Source organism: Pteropus vampyrus, unplaced genomic scaffold (assembly GCF_000151845.1).
Source record: "Pteropus vampyrus isolate Shadow unplaced genomic scaffold, Pvam_2.0 Scaffold358, whole genome shotgun sequence".
NCBI lineage: Eukaryota > Metazoa > Chordata > Mammalia > Chiroptera > Pteropodidae > Pteropus > Pteropus vampyrus.
In genome coordinates this window covers 1,154,753-1,167,487 of record NW_011889139.1, presented here as the reverse complement: position 1 = coordinate 1,167,487, position 12,735 = coordinate 1,154,753, and the positions used below count along the sequence as shown (strand labels likewise).

The 12,735-nt window shown below is 45.4% G+C and overlaps 1 protein-coding gene across 5 annotated transcripts in view; it reads right to left on the bottom strand.

The window, feature by feature from the left end:
• The window catches only part of HNF1B (HNF1 homeobox B), a 50,794-nt gene that overhangs the window by 18,557 nt on the left and 19,502 nt on the right, over positions 1-12,735 (bottom strand). For all 5 annotated transcript variants that reach the window (XM_011379375.2, XM_011379379.2, XM_011379376.2 and 2 more), the window contains exon 5: positions 1,595-1,755. In XM_011379375.2, coding sequence (XP_011377677.1) covers positions 1,595-1,755 — 161 coding nt within the window. The remainder of the gene's footprint in view (positions 1-1,594; positions 1,756-12,735) is intronic.

Sequence of the window (12,735 nt, the reverse complement as noted above, 5' to 3'; positions counted from 1 at the left end):
TTCAAAACAGGAGTGGAGACTCGGAGAGTTCCATCCACCGAGAAGCCAAGACCTCTTCCACAGGCCCCTTTTCCAAGGAAGCCTGAGTAATCCTTATCCCTTCTTGTTTGGATCTCAAAGTGACTCTTGAGAACTCATAAAGACTTGTCTGTGCCTCTCACAAGGTAGCCAAGACAAACCATTCCTCATGGAGAAGCTTAAGGGATAAGGGGAGGGCAAGGAGGCTGCAAAACACCTTCCACAGGAGCACCCTTTCATATATTTTGCAGAGACCACTACCAGGAAGATCAGCTCAGGTTCCCTGATACTGGAGTTGGCTGGGCCAACTCTCCCATCAGAAACTACACTTTGTTTTTCCTCCACGGAGCTAGGGACTCAATCACCTGTGACTCATCATTCCTGTGTTGCCGATACAGTATACACGTCAAGGCCTAAAATGGCGTCTGCTCCCTGTCCCTTCCCCCCATTCCGCCCCTACTCACCTCTGGGTCAGACATCTTAAGCGTGAAAGCCAGGAACCTGCACCCTATCCCCTCTCCCCACCAAAACACAGAGCATGACCAAAGACTAAAGTTTTCCATTCCCGACCCTTACTAGTGTCGTGATGCTTGTATTCTTTCATAGGCTGCTCTCCCCTGCACTTGTATTGCTAGAGGAATAGAATCTTGAGAATTCAAATTCAAGCAGCCTATTTCTCACCAAGCGCTCTAAACTTTACATCAGGGTGTGGACTGAGGTTATGGATATAGAAAACTTCATTTTAAGGTAACGAACAACACTGACATTAATATAACACTGTCATTTAAATATTTACCTTACCAAACACTGTGCTGAGTATTTCCCTCATTATCACCTTTGTTCTCTCAACAATCCTATTGTTATGACCCCCATTTTATAGATGAGAAAAAGAAACGCGGGGTAGCTCAGGAACCTGCCCAAGGTTAGCTACACAGCTAATAAGTGCTGGAGCTGGGATTTGAACCTGGGTCGTTGTAACTTCAAAGTCGGTGTTTCTCACTCACACTGTAAGCATCACCCCACCCTATCTGCCATTTTGTGCTATAATCTTCATTAGCATGCCATCCAATGTCCTTCAGAATCCCAGATCAAGAAACCTCTCCCCACCTCCTACTAACTACTAAATCCTGACTTAATTACTCTCTTTGCCGGCACCAGGAGGTGGCGAAGAGAAAGAAGGGGCTTGTTTCAAAGTGAGGCCCTCTCTGAGTTAAAAAACTGACTTTGGAGGCCTTGGTTGGGGGTGGTAGTGAATGAACATTTTATCAACACAAATGTCATTGGCAGCCCCAAAACAAATAGTGTCCCACCCGGCTTGCTCCTTTATGAGGCATTCAATCAATAAAATGAGAGCAGAGCTCTGTCAGATTTATTGGCTGGGTTCAAACTGAACACCTCTTCTACCCGCCAAAGGCTGGGTCACCCGTTCTACCTTTCCGTTCCAACTCTGGACAGCCCCCATCTTCCCTGGAGGGCTACAATGGTTCATTGTTTGAGGCAGGCCTTGTGAGAAGTTGTGTTTGTTTTGCCTCTTATCTTATCAGCTCCAGAGCTACAATGGCCCAGGTGTACTCACCATTTTACCATCAGGTGAGAGGAGATTGTGGCCTGGGTCCAGGCTGGCTGGAGAGACTTGCTGTAAAACGGACTGGCTGGTCACCATGGCGCTGTTGCCATGGTGACTGATTGTTGAGGAGGAAGTGACCTCGTTGTTTCCCTGCTGGCTGTAGCGCACTCCTGCAAAACAAGGCAGATCCAATATCGAACATTAGTGTCACCAGGGCCGGGGAACACTGACTGACTGCTCCTCCCCTTGTTTTCGAGGGTGGAGGACAAGAAAACAAAGTTGCCTTCTCCTCCCCTATCTACCTATGAGAAATATTGACTGTTTTTTTCTCTAGGGGAAACGTGGCATGGCCTCTACTGAGTTCTGGAATGTAAGGTCCATGAGGGCAGGACATTTTTATCTATTTTGTTTTGTTCATTGCTATATCCCCAGCGCCTTGGCACTTGGTAGTCACTCAATAAATACATATCAGATGAATGAATAAATGTATTCCGCTTGTTGTTGTGTAAGTATAGTTCTTTTAGGATTTAAGGCCTTCTCTTCCTGGCTGGCATGTTTTATTCTTCAAAATGCCTTCTAGAAAGGTTTCCCCGGCATCTCTTGGCTATGTAGGGCTGCAAAGTATGAGTTGACCCATTTTACAAAGAGGCACTTGCCCAGTGACCCTTGTAAGAGCCACAGCAAAATATATCAGTCTCTGTGCACCACTGTTTTCACTGGGTCCAAGAGGCCTGGGGGGACACAGGCGGAGCAAAATGAGGATGGGGCTGCAGCTAGGAGTCTTTGCCTCTGGGACTCACATTCCTTTGATGGGGTCCTATTTTGTTGATTTCCACGGCACAGGGGAAAGCGCATCTGTCGGGCGGTAGGGCAAGCAGCACGCACAGCACCAATCACATTTACAACCTCACTTCTCTGACCCACCCTCTTGCTCAGGAACCCAAATTCAGGTTTGTGCTCAAGAAAGGGAAAGTGCTGGGCAGAGACCAGACAACTGAAGGAAGCGAAAGTGGGGCAAAGCACCTGGGTCCAGTTAGCAAAGTCAAGGACCTGCTTGATGTGCCCACAAAACAGCCAAAAACAAGGCTGGCACAGCCCGGCATTTCGTCCTGAGCTCAAAGCTTAGAAAGAGTGGTTCTCGTTTTGGATTTGACAAAAGAGGATTGGAAAACCCTGTTCCTACCTGCAAGGGAGGGAGGACAAATGCTCTAGGCATGAAATCATTTGGAGAGATGGGCCAACTATTTGGCTGTACTTCTCCTTTTGCCCAGTTTCCCGAGATGAATCATCACTGTATAAAATATACTGATTCTGCTGGTCTGTTTCCCCTGCTGCCCTGCCTCCTTTCTGAGGAACCTACAAAGTCCCTCAGGGGCCAAGCAAGCTACCATAACCCTAGAGCCTCCAATTCACTAGGACAAAGCTGGCCAAAAGGAGAACCAAGCTAGTTTTTCTTGGATTCTCTGAAAGACATTACCTAAGGCTGATATGACCTAGAACTTAAAAGAGCTGGGAAGAAGACAAACAAATGCTAAGGCAGGGCTCTAACCTTCAAGAGCAACTTGTTTGACTACGAAGTAGCTTAATGTACACTCTATGGGCTTCTTCTATTAATTGTTTCCCTGTCCGTTGATTTAAGGGCTGTTAGTGGGAGTGGTGTTGGTAATGGAGCAGCACTGGAATTTGGTGGCTATTGGTCTGGGGCATTACATTTTTTGGGAAACAGAAGCCATGAAGTTAAAAGGAGGAAAGGCTTCCATATCTCCAAACCAACACCCCCTGCCCAGTCCTGTCCATCTTCCTCTGCACCTACCTTCAGCTCCCTGTTTTCCTATTTGTCACCCTCTACTCCATCCCATTGGATTAAATTAGGTCCTTTTTCTACACTCACGTTATCTCACAGTGATGGAAGAAGAAAGATCTGAAACTTGTGAACTCAGAATGCAGAGCTAGGTGTAAGAGAAAAGAAGGAGGCAGATTTCAAATCAATAAAAGGAAGAATTTTCTAACAAGGAGGGACAGTGGAAAGACTGTGGGCTCTGGAGCTAGACAAACTCAGGTTCAAATCTTGACTTTGCTCTTAACAGATGTGTGATCTTGGGGAAGTTCTGTGTGTCTTAGTTTCCTCTCATAAAATGAGGAGAATGCTTCTTTATTTTTATATTAGGGATAATATCTGTAAAGCTCCTAGCACAATGTCAAATAAATGACTACTGCAGATGGGGATGATGAGAGGAGGGAGCTGATACAGGGTTGGACCCGAAAATATATGCCCTGGGATTCTAGAATTCTAGGCCACTTAGGGCAGATTCTAAGTACTGAATGAAATTATCTTTCCATGGAGAACTGTTTCCAAAGCATCCTAACCTCGTGGACCACTGATGCTTTGCTCTGGAAACGATTTGGGAGGGAGGCCTGGCCCCTGCCCTCTCGTTCTTTCCTTTTGGAGGAACTGGGCTTCACCCTGTTTTTTTTTCTTGCCTTCTCTGACTCCCTGACCAGCTATTTACCTCCCCAAGATGCTCTGCTCTTGAGAGAGTAGTGATAACACTGGGAGTCAGGTGTGTTTTCACCCCCCAGCCTGTCCCCATCATCGATTCAGTCTCAAGTCAAACAGACTCTGGTTTAGCCTATTTAATTTGGCTGAAGGAAGAGGGCCAGTCCCCTGATGATCAAATATGGGTCATGAGGAGTCTTCTCCCCTGCCACAGGCTACATAATTATTTATTTAAAAATAATTAACCAAAGATATCCATAGGAAACAAAAGCCTTCTTTACAAGGAAGTCTGGCAAGAGAGAGTCAAGAGCCATTTGTTAGAATCCAGGCAGCATAGCCCAAGGCTGCTGTGGTTTTCAAACCTGGTTTTCTCCCCCAGGAGAACTTCCTTATATAAGAAATATGTCGGTAGAGCTACTCTGTTTAAAGACAGGTGGCCCTAGACCTCTGCACATTCCTTTAAAGACCTCTGGCTAAGGGATAGCGTCTGGCTGGGAATTAGGGATCCCTATTTTGATCTCAGCTCTGCCATCATCGTACTGGGTGAACTCCAGCTTCCTCGTCTCCAAGCCAGAGGACTGCCCATTGTGGGGAGGTGGCTATTATCACTGCAGACTGTGATAAAAGCTCCAGATTCACCTGTAGCTTTTCCCACTGATGCTCATCTCACCAGGAATTTGGCAATCACTCTGGCCCCTGAGAGGGTGGCTGTTATTAGCCAGCTGCCTTAAAGCCGGTGTGGAGGTGGAGGGTATATCACAAGGTATCTGCTGGTGCTCTTGTTAGAGGAGAGACCAGGTCTCTGTGTTTTTCACAAACTCAGAAGAGCACTTGAAGTGAGAGCCAAAGTAGAATAGGCTCTGGAGCCAGATGACCTGGGTTTAAGTTCTGGCTTTACCTCATAATAGCTGTGTGACCTTGGGGAAGTTACTTAACCTTGCTGAACTTCGGTTTCTTTATTGTTAACAATATCCACCCTTTAGGTTTCTTTATTGTTAACAACATCCACTCTTTAGACTGATGAGTTAATGGATGTGAAAGTACCCAGACCAAGCTTGGCACATACCAGTTGCTCAAGACACATCAGTTCCTCCAACTCTGGGACTGTCTTTGTCTAAAAGACATTTTTCAGAAGGCTGACTTCACAAAACCTTGTTGAGCTCATATCATGTGCCAGGTACTGTGCCGGGAGCCTGTGTGAAGAAGTGGGATGGCGTCTTTCCTTCTGCCTTTGCTATTGCAAGTACAACGAGAGCTCTGTTTTAATGCTGACTGGCCAAATATGCCAAGTTAACAGCCTTAGAGGTCCCATAGGAGAAATAACAATGCCAGAAGGTGGCTGTGTACCTTTTACTCACTTCCTGGCTCAAGTCACTAATTGGCCATGTCCTCATCACTGGCCCTATGAACCAAACAGTAAGCATGTCCATCAGCGAAGGGCCTCTCAGCTGGAATCTAGAGACATCGCTGAGGCCCTGCTGAGGTTATCTACTTTCACCTGTTCCTAGTTCTCAGCATCATTAGTGATGATGCTATCTATTCCTGAATTCCTGACAGTGTGTGAACAGAAACAAATCGTTTGGTTTCTATCCAATGTGACTGGTCAGAAGTGTTGAAACATGAAAGAAGCGTATTATTCCAAGAAGCCAGAATCTCCATGCTCTTCCTTTCAGCACCCACGTGCATCTCCAGGGCACTTTGCACACTGCTCTTATTTGGGATTTCTTTCTAAAGCAAAATCATACCATGTCACTGCCCTGTTTGGAAACCTGTGATGGCTCCCCACTGCCTTCTGGAAAAGCTCAAACACCTAAGACTGGCAGAGTTGGGCCTTTGTGACTCTAGTCTGTCTTATTTGCACCATCTCTCACCATATCCCATACAGCCATGTCAGAGCACCTGTCACTCCTCACACAGGCCCTGCCTCTGGGCCTTTGCTTACACTGTTCCCTCTGCCTGGAAAGAGCTCTTCCCTTCACATCCTTTAAGAGGACTAAATGTCACCTTCTCTGTGAAGCTCTCCTTGATTCATCATGGTAGTTATCTGTTCTGTCCTGTGCATTTTACATGCAGTAGAGACTCTTACAGCAGGAGTCGGTTACCCATCACAATAACACTCTGATGATATCTACTTTTCTCTCCCTTTTGAACAAAGACAGCTTTTTACTTATTGTTGCATTCTCAGAGCCTAGTAGAGGGCTTGAAATTGTGACTATTTATTGAATGAAGGAATGAGTCCTCAGCTGCTTTGAGTATCCATGCCCCACAACAAGAGAGCATCCTTCTGGCAGGAGAAAATGCAGCCAGTTCTGTGGTAATGTTTGTACTGGGAACGTGGATCTCTTCCAATTCTACTGATATATTAGGGAATAATTTGAATGCAACATGAATTTCACATTTGAGGAATTCAGCAATCTGCACCCAGATGAAGGGAGCTACACAGGAATATACTAAATGCACTTGTGTGCATATACATGCACACACATGCACCTGTCAAACATCTACCACCTACCATGTGTTCACTGCATGTGCTATAAGCCACATCTGTCCACATCTGGGGTTACAACTTTCCTTCTGATTTCAGATTACTCTCTGTCCTCCATCTGACAGTAACTCATAAACTGCAACCTTTCTGATGCCCACCTCCATAGGCAAACTTCAGGAATTTTTCAAGGCAAACTGCCATATTTATTGTTGTACAGCATTTATGTATTTCCTAACCATTTAACAGATGTAAAACTCTGCTAATTTTTTTTTATTAGATTCTTATCTTTTTAAAAGGTATTACTGATGAAATTTTTGAGTGTTATACCCTTAACCCCATTTTTTTCCCACAAGCCCTGTGGTTTTTATTGTGTGGCTTTGCAAAGCATGGTGGTTTTTACGATGCATATATTGGGTTCCATGGAACTGACTGTGCACCTGTGTTCAAAGACAGACACCAACTGCCTCACCTGAGGACCCCAGAGGAGAGCTGCTTAGCGTGTAATTAATCACAGGGACTTTTCAGAAACCTGTACTTCAGAGTCTTAGAACCACATAGAGCCTGGGCATCTAATCTAGCTTTCTAAGAGCTTCAAAAAGCAGCTAAGACCCAATTCCACATTTCCAGAAATCAACTGGGCACTAACATCTAGACAATTTAAACTAATATTCTCTCTATCTCTCTGCTTTGACTGATGATTCTGGGCTTTTGGGCCTGATGTTATCATCATCAGCTTTTGGGCCTGATGTTATTATCATCTATAGGAAGGATATACAGACTCCTCTCAGAAGCCAGAATAATGAATGAATGAAATAAGATTAGAGAAGCACTGGGTTTTTCTGGGAGAGAAAGTGCCGGGCAAACAGAAGAGTAATGTCAGCCCAGAAAGCATGACCAGAATTGTTCTTTTAGTAAGAGAAGAGGGAGGTGGGGCCTCCTGGTCACTGAGAGGCTCAGCTTGCCCCCATGTGGCCTTTGGCACTGAAGCCTGGGGGTCCCTTTCTCTGGGGTCTGTGAGCTACACCCAGAATCCAGTGGGATGCCTTTCACCCTTGACATTTCAAAACCAATCTCCCATCCCTGATAATGCAGGAATGTTCCTCTAGCTAGTGGATCTCTGCCAGCAGAGTAAGCCACCCAGCCACTAACAGAGTAAACATTACTCAACTAGCCAGGGCTCTGTCACACGCATTCTTCCCCTGTGTTCCTAACCTCATGCAGAGCACAGCCCAGCCCTGTTGGGTCTGGAAACTGGGAGTAAGTCAAGCAGGAGGGATTGTGCAAAGGAGAAAGCTCTTCCAAAAGGAAACAACCACATCCATTAATCATGGGGGAGACGGGGCTGTCTTTCCTCTGAAGCCAAAATGTAGAGTTGGGGAGGGCACTGGGAGGAATCAGGCCAGTCTTGATGGGCCCAGCACTGCATTCTTGGAAACCCAGTCCCTCTTTTCCCAAAGACGAGTCATTTTCTTGAGGGGAGAGGTAGAGACACAAATGATTCTGTCTAGTGAACTTCTGAGACACTCACTCATTTGGGATAAAAGAATGTGAACCATTCCCTGGCTTGAAATTGGGAACTCGAGAAATAAGGCTTTCAAACAAGTTAGCGTTACCGCCGTGGTTTCCTCAGTGGTAAGACAGGACTATTGCCAATTCTTATTAATATTACCTCCTCTGTGGGGATAAAGATGAATGTTTGCAAAGAGTTTAGGAGATTAAAAATCTGGAAGCATGGGAGGAAAAAGCTGATGTAAGATGAAAGCAATTTAAACACTGGGCTGACTTCAATTCCAAATCTCTTTCTACCTGAGGTGGCTTAGTTAGGAGCCCAATTCATAAGAGGAGAAACACAGACAGGCCTGCGGGGACGGTAAACATTCTTGAACTCAAGGAGTAAAAGTTGAGTGATACTTAAGGGAAGCCCACGAACTGGTTTTCTTATAAAAATCAAAGCAAATGTAACCAAGAAAAAAAAAAGTCTTCCATCAAAAGCATCTTGGCTGAGAACAGAAGCTAATGTACACGGTGCACCTGAGAAAATTGCACATGTGAGGAGGTAGAAGGGACACCATCTCCGCCTGTCCTCCCCACAGGGCCTGCCAGCCACCATGCCTGGTCCTGACCAGGGAGCTAGTTTCTGCAGGCAAACATCAGACGGTTTGCAGTGAATACTTTGGCCTAGAGACGGAGGCTGTAGGGAAAAGAAACCAGGCCAGCATTCGAGAACTTGAGAAGTCTGCTCAGTGTGTCATAGATGCCCATTCGACAGAGTGGAAAGCTGAGGTTTGAAGAGAAGGAGGTCATTTTCACTATCTCTTGCTAAGGGCCTCCCAGCAAATTGGTGGTATTTCGAAGCTGACTCTTCTCCCTCTTCCCCATATGCCCCCAATTGACTCCACATACATTGAGCCTTCCGTCATGACCTACCAATAGTTTGAAATAATTTTGTTTATTTACTTGTTTCTTGGCTGTCTCTCTCATTGGAATATAAGCCCAATGAGGACAGGGCCTTGTCTGTCTTCTCCATGGTCTCCTCAGCACCTTGCACAGAACTTAGACCGTGCTAGGTTCTTATAAGTATTTGTTGAATGAGTAACTGATGGATAAATGACCTACATTTCAACTCCAACAAAGGGCTCCACACTTCCCTCACCTTTACTCTGTTGAGTTGAGCAGCAGAAAACTGAGAGTGGTATACATTTATCCTCTAACTCTCCCAGTTTTTCTGAGGTTAAGGAGAGGCATGCATTTTTAAGGAGAAAGGTAGGGAAGAATAAGAGAGAAGGAGAGAGGGAGATTAATATATTACTACAACGAAGAGATAGTACTGATACATTTGGGCAAGTTCACGTTTGAAGATACAAGGTGGGTGCACCGAGGAGTAAGTATGATGCAGCAGGACTCCCTTTTCACACCTGAGATTTTAGATGGTGCTTTAGTGTAAAAAAGGGCCGATGGGATGCCTGGGAGGAACCTGATCATTCTCTATTTCTTGAGGCCTAAGCATAGCACCCATTACCAAGGATGCTGTGAGAATAGGAATGGGTGCTTCCATTAGCACAGGCTTATCTCTTTAAAGGTTTTGGGTTGCAGGCAGGGACCCAAAATTTAGACCCACCATGTTAGAACCCAGTTTTAGGCCCACTGGGTTGATTTTGGGGTAAGAATTTACTGTGGTGACATGAGTAACTTAAATGCCTTTTTCTCCAAAGGAATCCAGAGTAAAACTAAGGAATCCAGAGTAAAACTAAGAAGGGTTAATGGTGGACATTGTTAGGCCTAAAGGCTATGGAGACAGACAGAGCCCTGCTACAGTCTGGCTCCTGGGGTCTCTTTCTGAGGGGCTGCCTTTGTGGGCAGGGGGAATGTGGCGGCAACAAAGGCCCCTAAGGCTTGGCTGACGAGGAGAATGATGTTTCTTGTGGGTCTGGGCAACAGGGGAAGGCTATAAAGCCATCAGCAGTCTGAGCCACTGGGTGTCCACACAAAAGTTAGGTCCTATAAACAGACATCTGTATTGTGACTAAAGGGCTAATAAAATTGCCTTAGAAGAGAGAGGTTTTCCACTGCAACCTATTCATAAGCAGGACCCTACTGGGAAGTGACACCAAGGGAGAAGTTCCTTTGAGGCCTGGAAAGTGTCAGAGCTACCTTATTATAGGGGTTTCCCTGGCCAGACCCCAGCCTCTTCATCACTGTCGTTAAGGGCAGCACCATCAGCATCATTATCACCATCATCACCATCATTATGACAGATAGCCACGGATCACTCGCTCATGGATGCTGGTCCCAGGGAGTATCAGGTGTTGGGCACTAAGACTTTGGGAGGTAAGTGGTTACTGGCTTCCATTAAACAGGAGACCAGTTAAGTGCTCAGGTAGCACTCCCAGAAAACTAGTGGCTGCCTAGAGCTGGGCAGTTTCCTTTCTGTCCCTTCAAATGACTCTGATTTGCAAAAAGTCCAGTTTCTTTTCTAGACCCTCAGTTCACTCAATTGACAGTCAGCGAGAGTTGTTCTAGCTCTTTGCCTGACCAAGAGATTATAAAAGAACATAATCTAGTAGAACAAACTAGTAGAACTAAACTAGTAGACTAAAGTAGTAAACTAAACTAGTAGAATATTAGAGAGAAAGAATAAGAATAAGAACATGTTCTTCAAAAACTTCCCAGTAGCATTTAATATTTTTTTGGTGGTGGGGATTGTATACTTTGGTTAAGCAGTATTAATGAAGGTAGAGCTGATGACATTGTTTCTAGAAAAGGAAAAATATACTTTAAATAATAATATATGCATATATTATGTAAAATGAAACTAATTCCATGCTCAGTTTAACTCTGAAGCTTATAAAATGAGATTTATGCATTAAACTTCTGAACGGGAAGCTCTTATAATCAATGTCTCCATTCCATAAATATATGTGCCAAGCACAGGGCTATGGACCTGAGACACAGGAGTGAAAGAAGCCAACTTGGGCTTAGATGCTGGTACAGCCCCCAACTCTACCATTTGGAACATGTGCACAGTGAGCTAGATTCTTAGAGCCTTCAGGGACTATCATTTTCACTGTGTTTCTTTTTCTTTGACAGAGAAGAATGCAAACCCTACACTTCACCTGCCAATAGGATACTCAAGAAGGAAAAGGCTCCATTCATAAAACATCTTGACACAAATTAAGCACCTATTTGTGCCCATTGTGCAAACTGATGTTACACAAATGAGAGATGCTGTTCAGAGAGCATCCACCCTTGCTGAGCAAGAACTCATTGGACTTCATTGCCAACCCCGTTCAACAAGTGCTGACCAGGAAGAAGCACCCTGCAGTGGGCAGGGCCAGAAGGCATGGGCAGGCAAGCTGCCACTCAAAGGCCCTGAAAGTGTTAACCTTCAGCAGTTATAGGTGTCTCCTTTATACCCATTATAAATCTGTTTATTGTGACTGGCCCCACCCAATCTGCTGGTGCTGTAAAGCTCTAATGGTCCCTAATAAAGGTAGAAGGCTTCTAACAGCACACAGTTCCTGAAATGGAGAAGGATCGAGGGAGAGCAGGAGGGAGAAAGAGGGATAATGAGCTTAACAATAAAATATCACAATTGCAAACTTTCCTCTGCTATTGGAAGCAGCAGAGTCCTGGGCCCCATGACTTGATGTTACATATGATCTTCATATACTAAACTGTCAGAGCTGAAAGGCCCAATCCCTTCATTTGCCAGAATCCTTGGGATATTAAGTGATTTGCCCAAGGTCACCCCTGTTCCATAGCGGTTCAGGTCTCCTGAATCCTAGTCCAGGACCCCTCACCCCAGCTGCCTCACCTTTCCTAGTTCAGCAAGGGGCCATCCGGATGACCGCCAACCCCTTCAGAACCCTCCTGCTCCATCTAACCTAGTGTGTCCAGCCCTGACTGTACATCCAAATCTCTAGGGAGTTTGCTGCAACTTCACATGCTTGACCCCCTGCCCCAAATTCTGATTCTAAAAGGTGTGGGTGAGGAAGCCATGGGTACTTTTAATGAGCTCTCCAAGTGCCTTCCATGGCTTGGGAAGGAGATTGGAGAACCACAGGCCTGGTTAATACTTGGGTTTCATTGCTTCTGATGTTGCAAAAGACAAGCCGCGTTCATGAAAAGGGCAACTCTTCCAGGGAGAAACTGCAAACCACACCCTGGTCAAGAATCCAGAGAGATCCAAAGCTCTTCCTCTGTCTGAGTGCCTTGAGGATTCAATTCAATAACACTTTCCCTGTCAGGCATCATGCTTGGTGCTGGGCACATTTCATCACATTTAAGCCTCACGACAACCCAAAAGGAGATAGGTATTGTGACCCCTGTTTTATAGATGAAGAAACTGAGGCTAAGTCACTTGTTTGAGGCCACACCACCAGATAGTGACAGAACCACAATTCAAGCCCAAGCCTTTTTGGGGTACTATACTTTGCTACGTAGACACACCCGAGCGTGGTCCTGACAAGGGACTGCCTATGACCACCTGGCCTCCGCAGATGTAGGCTTCCCTTAGGAAAGTCATTAAATGCTAAGGATCGTCTGCATAGTGCCCTCCAACTTGAGAAGGACATGCCCAGTACTGGTTCTGGGAAACTTGCCCCTTGACCTCCTGAAAGCATTAGAGAGACTGAGCCTCACTGGTCAGCTCCTCAGTGGCTAAACTCA